At 40.2% G+C, this 16003-nt stretch overlaps 1 protein-coding gene across 7 annotated transcripts in view; it reads left to right on the plus strand.

The window, feature by feature from the left end:
• The window catches only part of LOC121284008 (paraspeckle component 1-like), a 106534-nt gene that overhangs the window by 695 nt on the left and 89836 nt on the right, over nt 1-16003 (plus strand). For 5 of the 7 annotated variants that reach the window (XR_005944419.1, XR_005944420.1, XM_041198910.1 and 2 more), the window contains exons 2-6: nt 5654-5955; nt 7172-7201; nt 7793-7888; nt 8954-9150; nt 13615-13699. Coding sequence is in view for 5 of the 7 variants with exons in the window: in XM_041198910.1 (XP_041054844.1) it covers nt 5654-5955; nt 7172-7201; nt 7793-7888; nt 8954-9150; nt 13615-13699 (710 nt within the window). In the remaining 2 variants the exon portion in view is untranslated. The remainder of the gene's footprint in view (nt 1-5653; nt 5956-7171; nt 7202-7792; nt 7889-8953; nt 9151-13614; nt 13700-16003) is intronic. The other 2 variants (XM_041198911.1, XM_041198913.1) reach the window with 1 other exon arrangement.

Raw genomic sequence — 16003 nt, forward strand, 5'->3', positions numbered from 1 at the left:
AGGAGTTTAGCGCTGCTGATGGGTTTTTGGTTGAGACGCAATTTTAATGGATTAGAGATCGCTCCAAATACTTCCTGCACGCTTGTTGATGAATATTTTTAATGTATTATGTCTTCGGAAAAGTGATAAGCCCTTGTTTTGGCACATGGAGTAGCAAAAATCAAATTAATTGTGGCTTGCGAGCAGCTGTAAGCGCGCCTTTGGCAGTCGTATTAGAAATGCTTTCTCTAAAAACAAAGGAAACACTGACATTAACTTGTAAATCTACTTTCACTCGAGCGTTAAGTTAGCGGATATATGTAAATTACTTAAATAATTTTATAATATTAGTAAACCTAATTTTAACTCTGTATAAGGATTTTGAATGAACTCAGATCTCGCCCAGTCACAGAAGAAGCGCACAACTAAATCTCGGATGTGTAGAAAGCCGAGAATTCAGTGCATTCACGTATTTAATTTCAGTGTTTACTTTCTTATGAATCGCTGCGCTCATCGGTGCTGAATGAAACAAGATTTGAGTTGACAAGGTATCTAAACTATTTTCTTGATTGCTCAGTACATTATTGGTGGCTGATGTCCGATTAGTTTAGTTGCAAGGTAGGGAATTCTGTACGTAGTTTATAATGAAAATGCTGTTACAGTGCGTCTGCACGCTTCATCTCTGAGCAATCGTCTAAAACGCAAATTCTGCGGTAAGCCCATATTGAGTGGTCACCAAAATTGGCCCATCAGCGTCGAAATTTTTACCTGAAAGGGGAGGCTTCGTTTTTTTCTATTATATAACATTTCTCTTAAAACTAAGAGACAACTCGACCTACTGGGGATCTGATCTTACTAAAATTCAATGAGTTTACCTGATATAATACTGCATTTTGAGAGACTCTGGATAGAGTGCTAACTACTTCCTAGGAAGAGACATTTGGAAATTGGGCAAACAAATGTAAATCAAATGCACAAATCGGCCAGGATTGATAGAGAAAATAATGTTATTGTTTGAGTTGTGCTCTTCAGGTTTTGAAAGATTGATATTTTTAGTAGAATATTCACAAAGAATGACTGACAAAGGGAGTAAAATACTTTATTCATGAACTTTAATTGACTGACTAGCCTGAAAGATTCTTAAAAACAGGAAGCTAGCTGATTATCGGGTCAGTTTTCTGAGAAATGCAAGTAGTTTTTTAATATCCAAGACAGTCAGACACAGGAAAGTGTGAGAAAGTGAGGCGGGAAACAGTAAGCCAATAGCTGTAGGTCTGAACTACTGGCACTAAACTAAGGAGTTTGCCGTTGGGTGCCAACACCAAGAGTACAGGAGCAGAATTGCATTCTGATATTGAAGCTGCATCCAGAATATAATTTCTCACCTGGGTATGAAAGGATCCCTGTCACCATCCCTTGCTGTGAAGCAAGTGGAAGGTATAGCTGATCTGAACTTGGGCATTCTGGAGTCGTCTTTCATAAATGTTAAAATACTATTCTTGACTCTTATTGAGTATGGTTGGAACAATGCCTGAGGCAAAATTGGAGAGGGCAAAACAAGAGAGGAGGTTTAAGTGATTAGCATACTGAGCTCAGCTTCATACTGTGTTAGATGTTTTGGGCCAGTTATCACATGATTACATATTCTGTATTTGCCCTCCCAGTGTTGCTTTCTCGTCAGCATTGAATGCAGTAATATACACTGTGTATATTATTTTCTATCTCCTGTGGGGCTTGGACAATTGTGTTGGAACATACAGAGATGTTGTCTGGTGCAGTTTCAAGGCATCACCCATGGCTTGGTAGGAGCATGGCTCCAACAATCAGTAGGTTGTGAGTTTAAGCTGCACTCCAGGGACTTGAGCACAATGTGGGCTGATATTTGAACAGTACCAAGGATGATGAACAGTCTAAAGTGCCATCTTTCAGATGAGGCATTAAGCAGAAGCCTTGTTTGCTCTGTCAGGTGGACATAAAGGACCCAATTTTAATTATTCCTATGGGTTTTGAGTTAAAATCTCACCCAGAAGATCCCAAGGCATTGTTTCAAAGATGAGCAAGATAATTCACCTAGACAATATTTATCCCTCCACCAATATTATTAAAATCTCATCGTTATAGCATTGCTATTTATAGGACCTTGCTCCAAACAAATTGGTTGCTGTGTTTCCTACATTATAGCAAGGACAAACTTTAAAAATGTTTAATTGGCTTAAAGTGCATGAGAAGCAATACATACATGGAAGTCTTTCTTGTCTAGGAAAATGGTAATAGGTGGGTGACTGGAATGGTGGGTAGTGGAAGAATGTAGAAGAGTATGCCTGTTTTGATTAGTCTGTCCAGGCAATAGGGAGAAAGTTGTGCTTGGTGGTAGGATCTTTATAGGTGGTAAAATGGCAGATGATCTGGAAAATAGAGAGGCTGCTGAGGATGGGAGAGTTGCTGTTGCAAAAGGAAGGAGTGAGAGCAGAGCATAAGAAATAGAATGAAAGCAGTCAAGACCTATTGATCATTGCGGAGGGGAGCTGTTGAGGAACAGGATATTTCAGAGGCTGTGCTGTGGAGGTCAGTCATGAGACACAGGATGCAATGCCATCTTTACTAGAAGTCACTATTAGGATCATTTATTTTCTTTTTATATGACCTCAGTTTTGAAGCTTGATACAGAACCTGACAACATTGCTACTATCCTGCCCACGATTTACCGATTTCGGGAAGATTAAGACTAAAATGGCAGATACAATGGCACAATAGCAGCAGTGTGTATAATCTATAAGATGCACTGCAGGAATTCACCAAGGCTTCTTAGACAGCACCTTCCAGCAGAGAGTCGGGATAAACGGGTCTTTTTCTGGATGGCTAGCTGTAACTAGTGGGGTGCCACAAGGTTCGGTCCTTGGGCCCCAACTATTTACAATCTATATTAATGACTTGGATTCAGGGGTAGAAGATACTATAGCTAAATTTGCAGATGACACCAAAATAGGTGTGAAAGTAAGTTGCAAGGAAGAAATAAGAAATTTACAAATGGATATAGACAGGTTAGGTGAATGGGCCAAAATTTGGCAGATGGAGTTTAACACGGATAAGTGCGAGGTTATCCATTTTGGTCGAAAGAATAAAAAGGTGACTTATTATTTAAATGGAGAGAAACTTCAGGATGCTTTATTGCAGAGGGATCTGGGTGTCCCCGTGTATGAATTGCTGAAAGTTAGTATGCAGGTAATAAGGAAGGCAAATGGATTTTTGGCATTTATTGCTAGAGTATAAAAATAGGGAAGTGTTGTTGCAACTGTACAAGGCATTAGTGAGACTGCACCCGGAGTAATGTGCACAGTTTTGGTCCTCTTACTTGAGGAAGGATGTAGTTGCACTGGAGGCGCTTCAGAGGAGGTTCACTAGATTGATTCCAGAGAAGCGGAGCTTGTCTTAGGAGGAGAAATTGAGCAGTTTAGGCCTATACTCGCTAGACAAGTTTACAAGGATGAGAGGAGATCTGATTGATGTATATAAGATATTAAAGGGGATAGACAAAGTAGACATGGAGCAAATGTTTCCCCCTCTGGGGCACTGTAGAACGAGAGGCCATAGTTTTTGGCTAAGGGCTGGTAGATTTAAATCGGAGATGAGGATGAATTACTTTTCTCAAAGGGTCGTGAATCTGTGGAATTCACTACCTCAGAGTGCAGTGGATGCTAGGACACTGAATAAATTTAAGGTGGAGATAGATTTTTAACTAGTAATGGGTTGAAAGGTTAGGGGGAAAGGGCAGAAAATTGGAGTCGAGGCCAAAATGAGATCAGCCATGATTGTAATGAATGGTGGGGCAGGCTCGAGAGGCTGAATTGCCTACTCCTGCTCCTAGTTCTTATGTTCCAAACCCACTACCACCTAGAAGGACAAGGGCAACAGATAGATGGGAACACCGTCACCTGGAAGTCCCCCTCCAAGTCACTCACCATCCTGTCTTGGAAATAGATCACCGTTCCTTCACTATTGCTGGGCCAAAACCCTGGAACTCCCTTCCTAACATCACTGTGGGTGTACCTACACCACATGGACTGCAGCGGTTCAAGAAGGTAGCTCACTACCACCATCTCAAGGTCAAATAGGGATGAGCAACAAATGCTGGTCCAGCTAGCGAAGCCCATATCCTGTGAATGAATAAACAAAAAAAAATACATGGTAGATGCAGTGTAGTTCAGATAATTGTGAAGTGGTGCACTTTGGGAGAAACAGCATCTGAAAACAGTATGATCTAATTGGTACAATCTTGAAGAGCAAGTTGATCAGTCAGTTACAAATGGCTATGGGATACTTGACTTTGTAAGGCACTAGCAAGTCAGGCCTCAGCAGGAGTATTGTGTACAATTGTGGGCATCACTCTTAGGAAGTATTGGAAAGGGCTCAAAGGAGGCTTACCAGGATGATGCCAGGGATGAGGGATTCCAGTCATCTGGAGAAATTAGAGAAACTGGATTGTTCATAGAGCAGGGAAGGTTAAGGGAAGACCTAAAACAGATGTTTGGAATTATTGGGTTTTGATTAGTATGTGCATGGTGAAACTGTTCTCTGGCATGGGTTGTCAGAATTAAGATAATTCAGATAGGGGGAAATGGGTAGAAATATTTTTTCACAGAGATGTGGAATACCTGAAAGGATGGTGAAATCCAATTCCATTGGAAGTATCAAAAAGCAGTTGGGCATGTATTTAAAGAGAAATAGTTTGCAGAATTATGTGTGTTGTGTGAAATTAGCTCTTTTTCAAAGACCTTGGCAAGGCAAAATGTGCCAAATTACCCCCTTCTGTGTTGTAAGATTGGAAACATCCTTTCTGCATCCACCCTGTCAAGTCCCCTCAGGATCTTGTATGTTTCAATCAAGTTACCTCTTACTCTTCTGAACACCCATGGATACACGCCTAGCCTGTCCAGCCTTTCCTCAAAGACTGCCTTCCCATTCCAGGTATTAGGCTAGTAAGCCTTCTCTGAATTGCTTCCAACTCGCTTACGTCCTTCCTTAAACAAGGAGACAAGGTAAAGGTAAGGTAAGTTGCAGTGGCAAAAGATTTCAGGGTATCCATTGGGTGGGTGCTGGGATAATGGTGACAAGCCCTTGTCTGTAATTCCTTTTTAAACCACCAATTTGGAGATTCTCATGTTGTAAGATTACAACAGAAGTATATTGAGCAGTTGCTTTATAGTTGGGGTTGAAGGTGAACTTGGGCTGAGTGGGTTTGGGAAACATTGGTAGACGAAGGGCCATGACCTGGTGGCTTTAAAGGGGTCCTAGAACTCCAGTGGTGATTTCCAACTCCAGCTTCCACTTCATGCAATTATTTCCAGCACCTTCTGTTATGTAACTTGCTACAACATTGCTTATATGTTGGCTTCCATGAGTTGCTGAGTATCCCCAAGTATTGTTCTAGTGGATTAATGATTTTTAAGGTTTTCCTTGTAAACTAATAATTAAAAACAGACTTCAGTGTTGAATGCTCTTGAGTAAACGAGGCTGTGCTGAAATTGCTGAGGATGCAATTGAAGTTCTGTAGCAGAATGTTGCAACTGTTTGTCTTCGTCCGAATCAGTGCTTCCTGAATCTGAAGATTGAAATTTTGTTAAAACCACTATTTACTATCAGTTTTGAAATGTAAGTTAAATGTTTTTTCATGCAGGAAACCAGAACTTTGGCTGAAATAGCGAAGGCTGAACTTGACAGTACAATGCTGAGGAATCGGCCTCTGCGTATTCGCTTTGCTACTCATGGAGCAGCTTTGACTGTGAGGAATCTTTCTCCAGTGGTTTCCAATGAGCTACTAGAGCAAGCCTTTTCTCAGTTTGGCCCAGTAGAGAGAGCAATAGTTGTTGTTGATGACCGTGGGAAGCCTACAGGAAAAGGTTACGTGGAATTTGCAGCAAAGCCTGCTGCTCGCAAGGCACTGGAAAGGTGCTCAGATGGAGCATTTTTATTGACGTCGTAAGTATTTTTCTTCATTTTCAGAAGTCCCCTGCTATGTGTGGTGTGCGGAGATAGGCGCTTTCCTTTAATAAAAAGCAGATATAATTTCATTTTTTAATAAAAACTAATGTAGCTTCAAATTAATTCTCCCTTCCGGCTGATCAGAAAGTACATGACTCAAGGTTCATAGTAGTTCATAGCTGCTACATGAATTTTTGAAATTAAGTACTGCCCATAATTCATCTGCAGTGGCCTGGAACTGTTGCTAGTTCATTTACACAAGTTACTTATGCCCTTCAGACCTGTAGGAAGTTCCTGTTCTCTGTTGCAGTGGAATTTTTTTCTGAGATGGAGAATAAGGTTTATGCTTTTATGTAGTATCTGGAGTATGTTCATTTCTTCTCCCTTGCTTTACTGAATATAAATATTGAAATACGGTATTTGAGGAAATCATAAGCGATTTGCCCTATAGTTTATAGTCATTTTTCATTCCCACCAAGCCAAAAAAAGGAGAATACGGGCAAGAAGTGTCTTGCGGTTATAATGTGCATAAGACCGGCTTCAAACTTCAGTAAAAATTTTAATCTTTTCCTGTTTGCAAGTTGATTTAAAAAAATGGACAGTAATCATTAAACCAAATATGTATAAATTGAACATTGAGTATTTCCGTAGTAATAAAAAAATCCTACTGTTTAATGGTTATGCATCTTTGATACACATTTCTCAAATGAACAGTATCAAAAATCATATTTTAAGAGGGAAACTTATCTGGAATATATTATGGATCCTGTTCATTGGATACTGGCAAAAAAAAATTACCATGGAAACTTTGGACATGGTTACAAACCTAAGTTAGCAGCATGCTATTATGCAAGGTGCAAGCTTGGTGGTGCCAATATGTCTTATTTTTATACTCAAATGTTTACTTTTTCCATTCGTGACAATTTGCTCAGATGCCTGATAATAGGCATGTGGCATTGTTAAGGCGAATAGCATAGATGCATTTAAGGGGAAACCGATACATGAGGAAGGAAATAGAAGAATATGTTATTGCAGTGAAATAAAGTAAGATGGAAGGAGGCTTGTGTGGAGCATAAACACTGGCATAGATCTGCTTGGCCTGTTTCTGTGCAGTAATATTTCGGTACGTGCTGAGGTTAACCATAGTCACGTTCAAAATAGATTTGATTAATAGACTATCACCTGACAGTAAACCAATTATTGTTCCCCATAGGACTTCCAATATGACGAACCAGGCGACAAAGTAAGAGAACTTCATGGTTTTTTTAAAAAGTGTCACTCTTGTAGATAATTTACTACAAACTTCTGGATTTCTGAAATACAAATAGATACTGATGAATAAGCACCCAAAAGGGTGAAAGGATCTTTGGATTTCAGAGCCTTCTATGGAAACACTATGAAAGAACAGTAGCTTAGTAAAACTTTTAATTTTGCCATTATTTCAGTCGTAAACATTTTGAGGATGCATCTTTTTAGTTTCATCTTTTACAGCGCACCTGCCCCCCTCTTTTATAAGCATGTTTCAGAAATGAGTTATCACTAGAATAGAAACGGCATTGAGATGGTAAATTGTGATATTGTGGAGTGTGGGCATGTGTGCTTGTACGTGGTCTCATCTGTTAATGTAGGCATTCTCGCCCATAGTTTGGTGCAGCTGCTTGAAGGTAGGATTCTATGTAGGTTGAACCCTTTTGAAAATGTGCATTCTGTTTTAAACAATTTTCATAAGATCATTAGTCAGTGAAAATGATAAACGTCATATCAAGTGCTTCCAAGGGTTCTTTACACTAGTCAGCCTTTTTGTACTATAAATGCTATGTTTCATTATTTTCAGCTCTCCTCGTCCTGTTATTGTGGAGCCCATGGAACAGTTTGATGATGAAGATGGACTTCCTGAGAAACTACTGCAAAAGAATACTCAATACCACAAGTAAATGTTTCATTTCTTGTTTTGCCTGTTTGGCATAAACAAACTGCATCCAAAATATAATGTGTATCATTACTTGGTTTTGCCATTCATTCAAGAAGTATGTTTCTGTTCACCAAAGGAAATGCTCTTTGATCACTTTCCATGTCTAAGGGTCACGTGGAGCTTTTTATTTTTCAGTTACAGTAAAACTTTAGTGTTTTGTAGGGCTGAGAATAGTGGTGGTGCAAAAATTATGTTGGGAATGCACTCCAAGATTGATATTTAGAATTTTGTCTCAGAAGCATCTCTATTATTTTGTACAGAGCATTTTTTCATTCTTGGCACTTGATTTGAAAGTCAAGGATTCCTATCAAAGGTTTCTTGACTGAACTCAGTAGGACAATACTGTACAAATGTGACTAGCTCCACATTTCACAAGTGTCTTGTTACTCTGACAGAGGGTTCGACCCACATCAGAAGGGAAACAAGTGCTAGTTGACATGCTCACTTGTAACCTTTTGCTACAGCTTTTTCCAAATTCTGTGCTGCCTGGCATCAGTTAAGGTCTCTTCTGATATTGAAGCCTTTTTTTCCCTAAATTGTGCATTTTACTTTGACATTGAGCAGATTATTCAACACTCTCTAGGTCAAAAGCAATAAATCAGAGAAAATGGGGACTTTATCACAGGTAATTAGTAACCAAGTTATTGATTAGAAAATGATTATTGAAATATCTACATTCTATAAAATGTTGAAGATTGTACACTTCAACATATGAGAACCATTATACTTTTAATATGGAAAAATAAAAGCTGCTACACCATGAAATGATGGTCTGTGTTGCAGGGGCTGATTTAAAAACTTCCCTGTCTCTATTTTCCCCATTGATGAGAATCCTTTAGGAGGGTAATGAAGCTATTGGTGTATTTGAAAATAGCATATTGAAGTAATGCACAGACAGCCTATGATAACCCACATTTTTCCAAAAGTGGCATGAAGCTGCATGTACTTCATAAATACTGAAACTGGCAGTCATTAAGCAGTGGTTTGATGATTTATGTTTAACATATGTTTCTATTGTATTAGGGAAAGGGAGCAGCCACCACGTTTTGCTCAGCCTGGGACATTTGAATTTGAATATGCATCTCGGTGGAAAGCTCTTGATGAAATGGAAAAGCAACAGCGTGAGCAAGTTGACAGAAACATCCGAGAAGCAAAGCAGAAACTAGAGGCAGAGATGGAAGCTGCTCGTCATGAACATCAGCTTATGCTTATGAGACAAGGCAGGTTGCTGCACTTTATTTGTAAGATTGTTATAGTTGACATTTTATTGAGCAATTGCAGTAGATTGAAACCTAGAACCTAATGAGATAAAAGGGTAGGAGTAGACCAGACTGCCCCTGGAGGCTGCTCTTCTGTTCAGTACAATCGTGTCTGGTCGTCAGCCTTAACTCCACTTTCTCATCTGCAGCACATAACCCTTAACTCCCTGAGAGACCAAGCATCTATCTGTCTCAAATTGGAATATGCTCAAAATGGAGCATCCAGAATTCCAAAGGTTCACAACCCTTTGAGTGAAGAAATTTCCCCTCCTCTCAACCCTAAATGGTCAGCCCCTTATCCTGATACTGTGCCCCAGTGTTCTAGATTCCCCAGCCAAGGGAAATAACCTCTGTGCCTACCCTGTCAAAACCGTTGAGAATCTTGTATGTTTCAATGAGATCACCTCTCGTCCTTCTAAACTCTAGAGATTATAAGCCCAATTTACTTGAGCTTTCGTTGTAGAACAATCCTTTCATCCCACGGACCAATCTAGTGAAACTTTTTGTTGTACTATCTCCGCTGCAAGTGTATCCTTCCTTAAATATGGAGACCAAAACTGCAAACTACTCTAGGTGTAGTTTCACCAAAGCCCTGTACAACTGAGCAAGAATCCCTTACTCTTGTACCCCAGTTCCCTTGCAATAAAAGCCAACATGCCATTTGCCTTCCTAATTGCTTCTTATGCCTCACATCAACTTTTATCCTTCTGTGTGAGTACACCCAAAAACCTCAGCATCAACATTTACAAGTTTCATGCCTTTTTTTAAAAAAAAATATCCGCTTTTTTATTTTTGTGCCTACACTTCCCCTCATTATACTCCTTCTGCGGTTGCATGGGAAGGTGCCGTGGGAGGGGGTTGAGGAGTAGGGGGTGATGGAGGAGTGGATCAGGGTGTCCCGGAGGGAACGGTCCCTACAGAATGCGGACAGAGGGTGTGAAGGGAAGATGTGTTTGGTGGTGGCATCATGCTGGAGTTGGTGGAAATGGCGGAGGATGACCCACTGAATGCGGAGGTTGGTGGGGTGATAAGTGAGGACAAGGGGGACCCAATCATGTTTCTGGGAGGGAGAGGAAGGTGTGAGGGTGGATGCACGGGAGATGGGTCAGACACAGTTGAGGGCCCTATCAACCACCGTGGGTGGAAAACCTCGGTTAAGGAAGAAGGAAGACATGTCAGAAGGACTGTTTTTGAAAGTGGCATTATCATAACAGATGCAACAGAGGTGAAGGAACTGAGAGAATGGGATGTAGTCCTTATGGGAAGCAGGGTGTGAGGAGCTGTAGTCGAGGTAGCTGTGGGAGTCAGTGGACTTGTAATGAATATTGGTGGATAGTCTATCACCAGAAATTGAGACAGAGAAGTCAAGGAAGAGAAGTGTCAGTGATGGACCATGTGAAAGTGATGGAATGGTTGAAATTAGAAGCAAAATTAATAAATTTTCCCAGATCCAGACAAGAGCATGAAGCAGCACCGAAGCAGTCATCGATGTACCGGAGAAAGAGTTGTGGGAGGGGGCCTGGGTAGGACTGTAATAAGGAATGTTCCACATACCCCATAAAGAGACAGGCATAACTGGGGCCCATGCGGGTACCCATGGCCACACCTTTTATTTGGAGGAAATGACACAAGTTTAAGGAGAAATTGTTCAGTGAGAGAACAAGATCAGTCAGACAAAGGAGAGTGGTGGTGAATGGGGATTGTTCAGGCTTCTGTTAAAGGAGGAGGTGGAGGGCCCTCAGACCATCCCGGTGAGGGATGGATGTGTAGAGGGATTGGACGTCCATGGTGAAGAGGAGGTGGTTGGAGCCAGGGAACTGGAAATTATTGATACGATGTAGGGTATCAGGAATCACAGATGTAGGTGGGACGAGACTGGACAAGGAGAGAGAGAATGGAGTCAAGATAGCAAGAAATGAGTTCCGTGGGGCAGGAACAGACTGACACAATCAGTCTGCCAGGACAGTCCTGTTTGTAGTTTTTGGGTAGGAGGTAGAAGCGGGCCATCCGAGGTTGGAAGCTGTGGAGGGAAGATCTCCAGAGGAGATGAGGTCAGTGACACTCCTAGAAACAATGGCTTGATGTTCAGTGGTGGGGTCGTCGTCCAGGGGGAGGTATGAGGAAGTGTCTGCGAGTTGGCACTCAGCCTCTGCGAGGTAGAGGTCAGTACACCAGACAACATCCTAGTGAATCTGTACTGCACTTTTAATTGACTTGGCATCCTTCCCATAGCATGGAACCTGAATCTGATCTTGCTGAGGTTTTATATAGATTTGCCTTGATTATCCTATACCTTTTCATAATAACCAGTATTCTGTTACTTTTTATGGTCCAATTCATTTCAGATTCTTCTTTCATGCATATCCTTACTTTTAGTTCAAATTTGTTTCTAATCTTTTTAATTTATCCACACCATTTTGAGTTGTTTAATTATTCTGTTACATTGCAATCTTCTTTTTGAAAATGCCCTTTGTCAATTTTTCTTTCCTCGTCAGCTTATTGACCTTTTCAAAATGGGCCCTATTACAACCTGGGGCCCTCAATTTTGTGCTGATATTTTTCACTCTGTTTGGACCTTGAGGCTTAATATAGTGTGGTTATTGCTTCTGAAGTGCTTGTGCATATTTAATTCCTATCTGACTTAACGTTGCAACTCAAATTCATCCAGACGTACCTCTCCTCTTGTAAATATTCGTAAAATACTGCTTAAGGAAGGATATGCACACAGTTTTAAGAACTACATTCCTTTTTCTCCATTTACTCTCTGATCTGTCTATACATTTCCTCTTCCATTTTCCTGTCACGTTTAGGGATCTGTTGTTTTCCCCCATATATTGGTATTCTTGCAAGTGCCCTGATGAGTGCAAGATGAATAGTTTAGACATTTTTTTTCATCAATACTCAAGTCCTGTACTACCAAATGACTATGGATCTGTAATTAAATTATGCTAATGTAACCCTTTTTTCATCTTTGCTCTCTAACAACATTGAATTTTTCTCCTTTCCCTATTCCTTTGTATTTTAAGAACCCCAAAATAATAGCCAAGTTTTTGTTAGGAACATATACATTCAATAGCACTGTGACATTTACTCCTAATTTCTCCACTTTGTCCCTGTGGAAAAACAATATGTACTAGTGTGAATTGGTCATTGTGGAGTTCCTGTTTTGCAATTACATATTTGCAGGTTGTATGCATGTCATTTGTTAGTTTATAAAATGCCTGGGTGGCGGAAAACTCAAGGTCACGTGAGAGTACGTAGGAATATAGCTATCCCTCATGTCGAGCACCTAATGTATTCCTGAAAAAAGACAAGCTAAACAAAAATAATTCTGCCATGAGAAAACATGCTGGTTTACATTCCTGCCCCAGATACAGCGTTGCCTTCCCCTCCTGCTAATTGCAGCTGCACCAAACACGGCAAGTGCTACCTGGGTGGGGGGGGGATCTGAATGGCACCTGGATGAATATAGTATAAAAGAAACTGCCACAAATATTCCTTATGAGAGTGTTACCAGGACCAAGAAAGGGTCTGGTGGCAATGGCTGGCAGTTGACCTGTACCTAATCTGGGAGCATTTGAGTTGAGGAACCAGGCTCTCATGTGGTCGCTGCAAGGCTCTAGGAGCTGAGCTGAGCTTCTCCCTGAATACGTGGACCACGTCTGTTTGATTGGTCCCCAGCTGTTCTCTGCTATTTCCACCCTTATCCACTTAGACCACTTGGGAGGCCTGCACCACCTTGATATTGTGGCTATGCACCAGCCAAGGCTCTGACTGGGGCTGGTAGAGGAATAGATAACCTGAAGGTGGTGACCTGGCTGAGCACAAGGAAGGTCAACTGAAGGCTGGAGCCCACAGCGGGGCAGGCGTATACAGCCAAAGGCTGTGCAGCCCAGCCATCAGCCCGGGGGCCGGCAGCTCACAGTGCACTATAGGATATTTTACAAAAATTCAGGAGGTTCTGAATACTGAAAGCATTGAAACTGAATTTTGGCACACTTAACATGTGCACTAATAAGTTAGCAGCTGTGTGAATTGAAATAAATCTTTTGATTCTTGCTTTAAATCTGTCCAAAAAAACTCCGAATGCATTGTTTAAAGTTTGTACCAGTGGGTATCTAACTTTTTTGAGTGGGATATTTTGTAAACAAAGATCATTGCTATTAGTGGGTTGTTTGGTCTGCTGTGGTTTCCTGCAGCTGTGTTGGTAATCATATAGCTACTTTGGAAGTACTAACTTAAGTTTGTATGCCATATAGTTTTGTTGCACTATTGTGAAATCAACAGAGCTGGAAATTTATTAAACATATTGTATAGACACTTCCAGTGCAAACACCTTTAAAAGAGGTATCTTTTTAAAAAAAAAATGACTGATCTATTGTACGTTCTGTAGAAGTATTACATTCAAAATGATTTTTTTTGTAGATTTGATGAGACGCCAAGAGGAGTTGAGACGCCTGGAAGAAATGAGGAATCAAGAGCTGCAGAAACGAAAGCAGATAGAAATGAGGTATATCCAGATCAAATTATGATCTTGCAGTATGTTATAGGAGGACTCTTTTTCTGAAGCATTTAATTAAAGACGTACAGTACAGCTTTCAATTGGGGTTTAATTTCCCCCTCCCCTGCCCCTTAACTTACATTAAAATGGGGGAAGATGACTTGTTAACAAGCTATCTCAATGGAGCTATGATCTGTTTTTGTCTGTTATTCACATTTCTGAGTGGAGGAGATGAGAATGATGGTTGTATCTGGTATTAAACTTACATTTAAATCTGAAATGGTTTTTTCCCCCCCTGTATGCTGATGACATATTTGGGTTATTTGTAAATACCAGTTTGAATGTTGACTTGGCTTCCAATTAACTTATTCTTTTAAGTTGAACAATTTTCCTGCACTCTGTAAAGTTTCAGATCCTGTTGGTGCAATTATGTAACTGTTCAGTCCTGGATGCATGTGATTTGCTAGTTCTACTTCCTATTTTTAGCAGAAAATTAATAGAAAAAAGTCATTTATCCATTAGTCTCCGTTTTTGGATTTGGCTGTTATTTTACTGTTGCATGATAGTTTTGTTGTGCATTGATCTGCATTGTGCATACTTGGCAGCATCAGTCATATGAGATATGTACTGAAATTAATTGTAGTGATCTGGAGAAATGATACTTTCTCACTTTTTTGTATGTTGGTGGTGTCATTATGAACCAGAACATGATTCATGCTTGTTGAGGCGGTGGGGGAGGAGAAATTGGGTGGTGCAGGAAAAGAGATGCTGACAGGTGTGTCCAGAATTCAAAGCCCTGATTGATGATATGGAAGTTCCTTCTAATTGCTGGCAGCTCGTTTGAATTGAAGTGGGGTAGCCTCTATCTATTTGTTAGCTGGCTTTAGTTTATCTTATTAGGTGCTGAATGGCTCATGTTGCTCGGGCAAACGTGCCCAATACAACATGCACCACACTGGTGAACTATGGGCAGTAGTTTAATGATGATCTTGAAGCACATGCATCTCTATATTTGGCACTGCTATAACTAACTGACTAAATGCTACATTAAAAATACTAAATTACACAGCAGTGAAGGCCCTCATAAACATAAATGGCCTCACTATGTGGATTGTGTATAAAATGTTCCTATATTTTATCTGGTAATGTGAAACGCAATGAAATAAATACAATTTCAGAAATCTGATTTCTTTTACTAATAACTTAAACAAGCATGCACTTTCTCAAATATTTAAAGCACACCTGTTAGAAACAGATTCTGATATTATTACTTTACCAACCTGTTGACATTTCCATGCAAAGTTTGACAGTGTTCTGATCAGCAATTTGATATTTCTGCCTCTTGGATCTAGAATTGCTCAAGTGTTTCTTCGGATTCAGTTAACTTTAGATTTTGAGTTACATTTCCTTTTGCTTTTTCCCCTCTTCATGTCAAAGACGTAAATATATTCAAGTTTGGTGTGAAAAGAAAATGTTGCGGATGCTAAAAAGCTGGAAATACTCAGCAGATATGCAGCATCTGTGGAGAGAGAAACTGAGTTAACCTTTCAGATCCAGATTCCCTCATGAGAATAAATAGTTTCTACTTTCATCAATTCCCTGTTTTTTTTTAAATATAATTTTAAAGGCCTTGATTAGGTCAACCCTCACTCTTCTAAGCTTAGTAGAATAAAAGACCAATATATTTTTTCTGAAGTTCAGTGCCAAAATTCAACCATATTACCACTATTGGGTTCTGACCAAGGTTCGATACAACTGAAATATTTCCTTGCTTACATTTTGGGTTGAAGCTATTTACTTACTGAAAGCTGCCCCCAGATTACAAATAACACCTAGAAATTAGAAGTTGTTATCTTTTCAGAACTGCAACAGTGACAAATTCCCTATAGTTGACTTGGAATTTGCATGATTTGGAGATGATCATGCCTGGCACCCATTGTATGTTGGCTGAAGGTTGGGAATTGACTCTGTTCATCTGAGGTCAAGCCAGGCATGTGCACAGAGACGGTCTTATCCTGTGCTAGGCGGGGTGGAGAGGAAAATCAGTGCCACGTGTCAGAAAAGAACATGGATTTATATGATGTATCATCACATCCTTCAAATGTTTCCCTCCAAAATACTTTCCATGCAGTACATAATTATAAAAGTGCAGTGAATGTGTGAAACAACAGCAGTGAAATGAATGACAAGTTAATTTCCTTTCTTTGCCCTTGATTGAGAGAGGAATATTAACCAGACCGGAGAGCAACGCCCTCTTTAACTAATACCCTGGGACTTCTACACACGCCTGAACCAAAGTTCTCCAGCACTGCA

This window comes from Carcharodon carcharias, chromosome 11 (genome assembly GCF_017639515.1).
Source record: "Carcharodon carcharias isolate sCarCar2 chromosome 11, sCarCar2.pri, whole genome shotgun sequence".
NCBI classification, from domain to species: Eukaryota; Metazoa; Chordata; class Chondrichthyes; order Lamniformes; family Lamnidae; genus Carcharodon; species Carcharodon carcharias.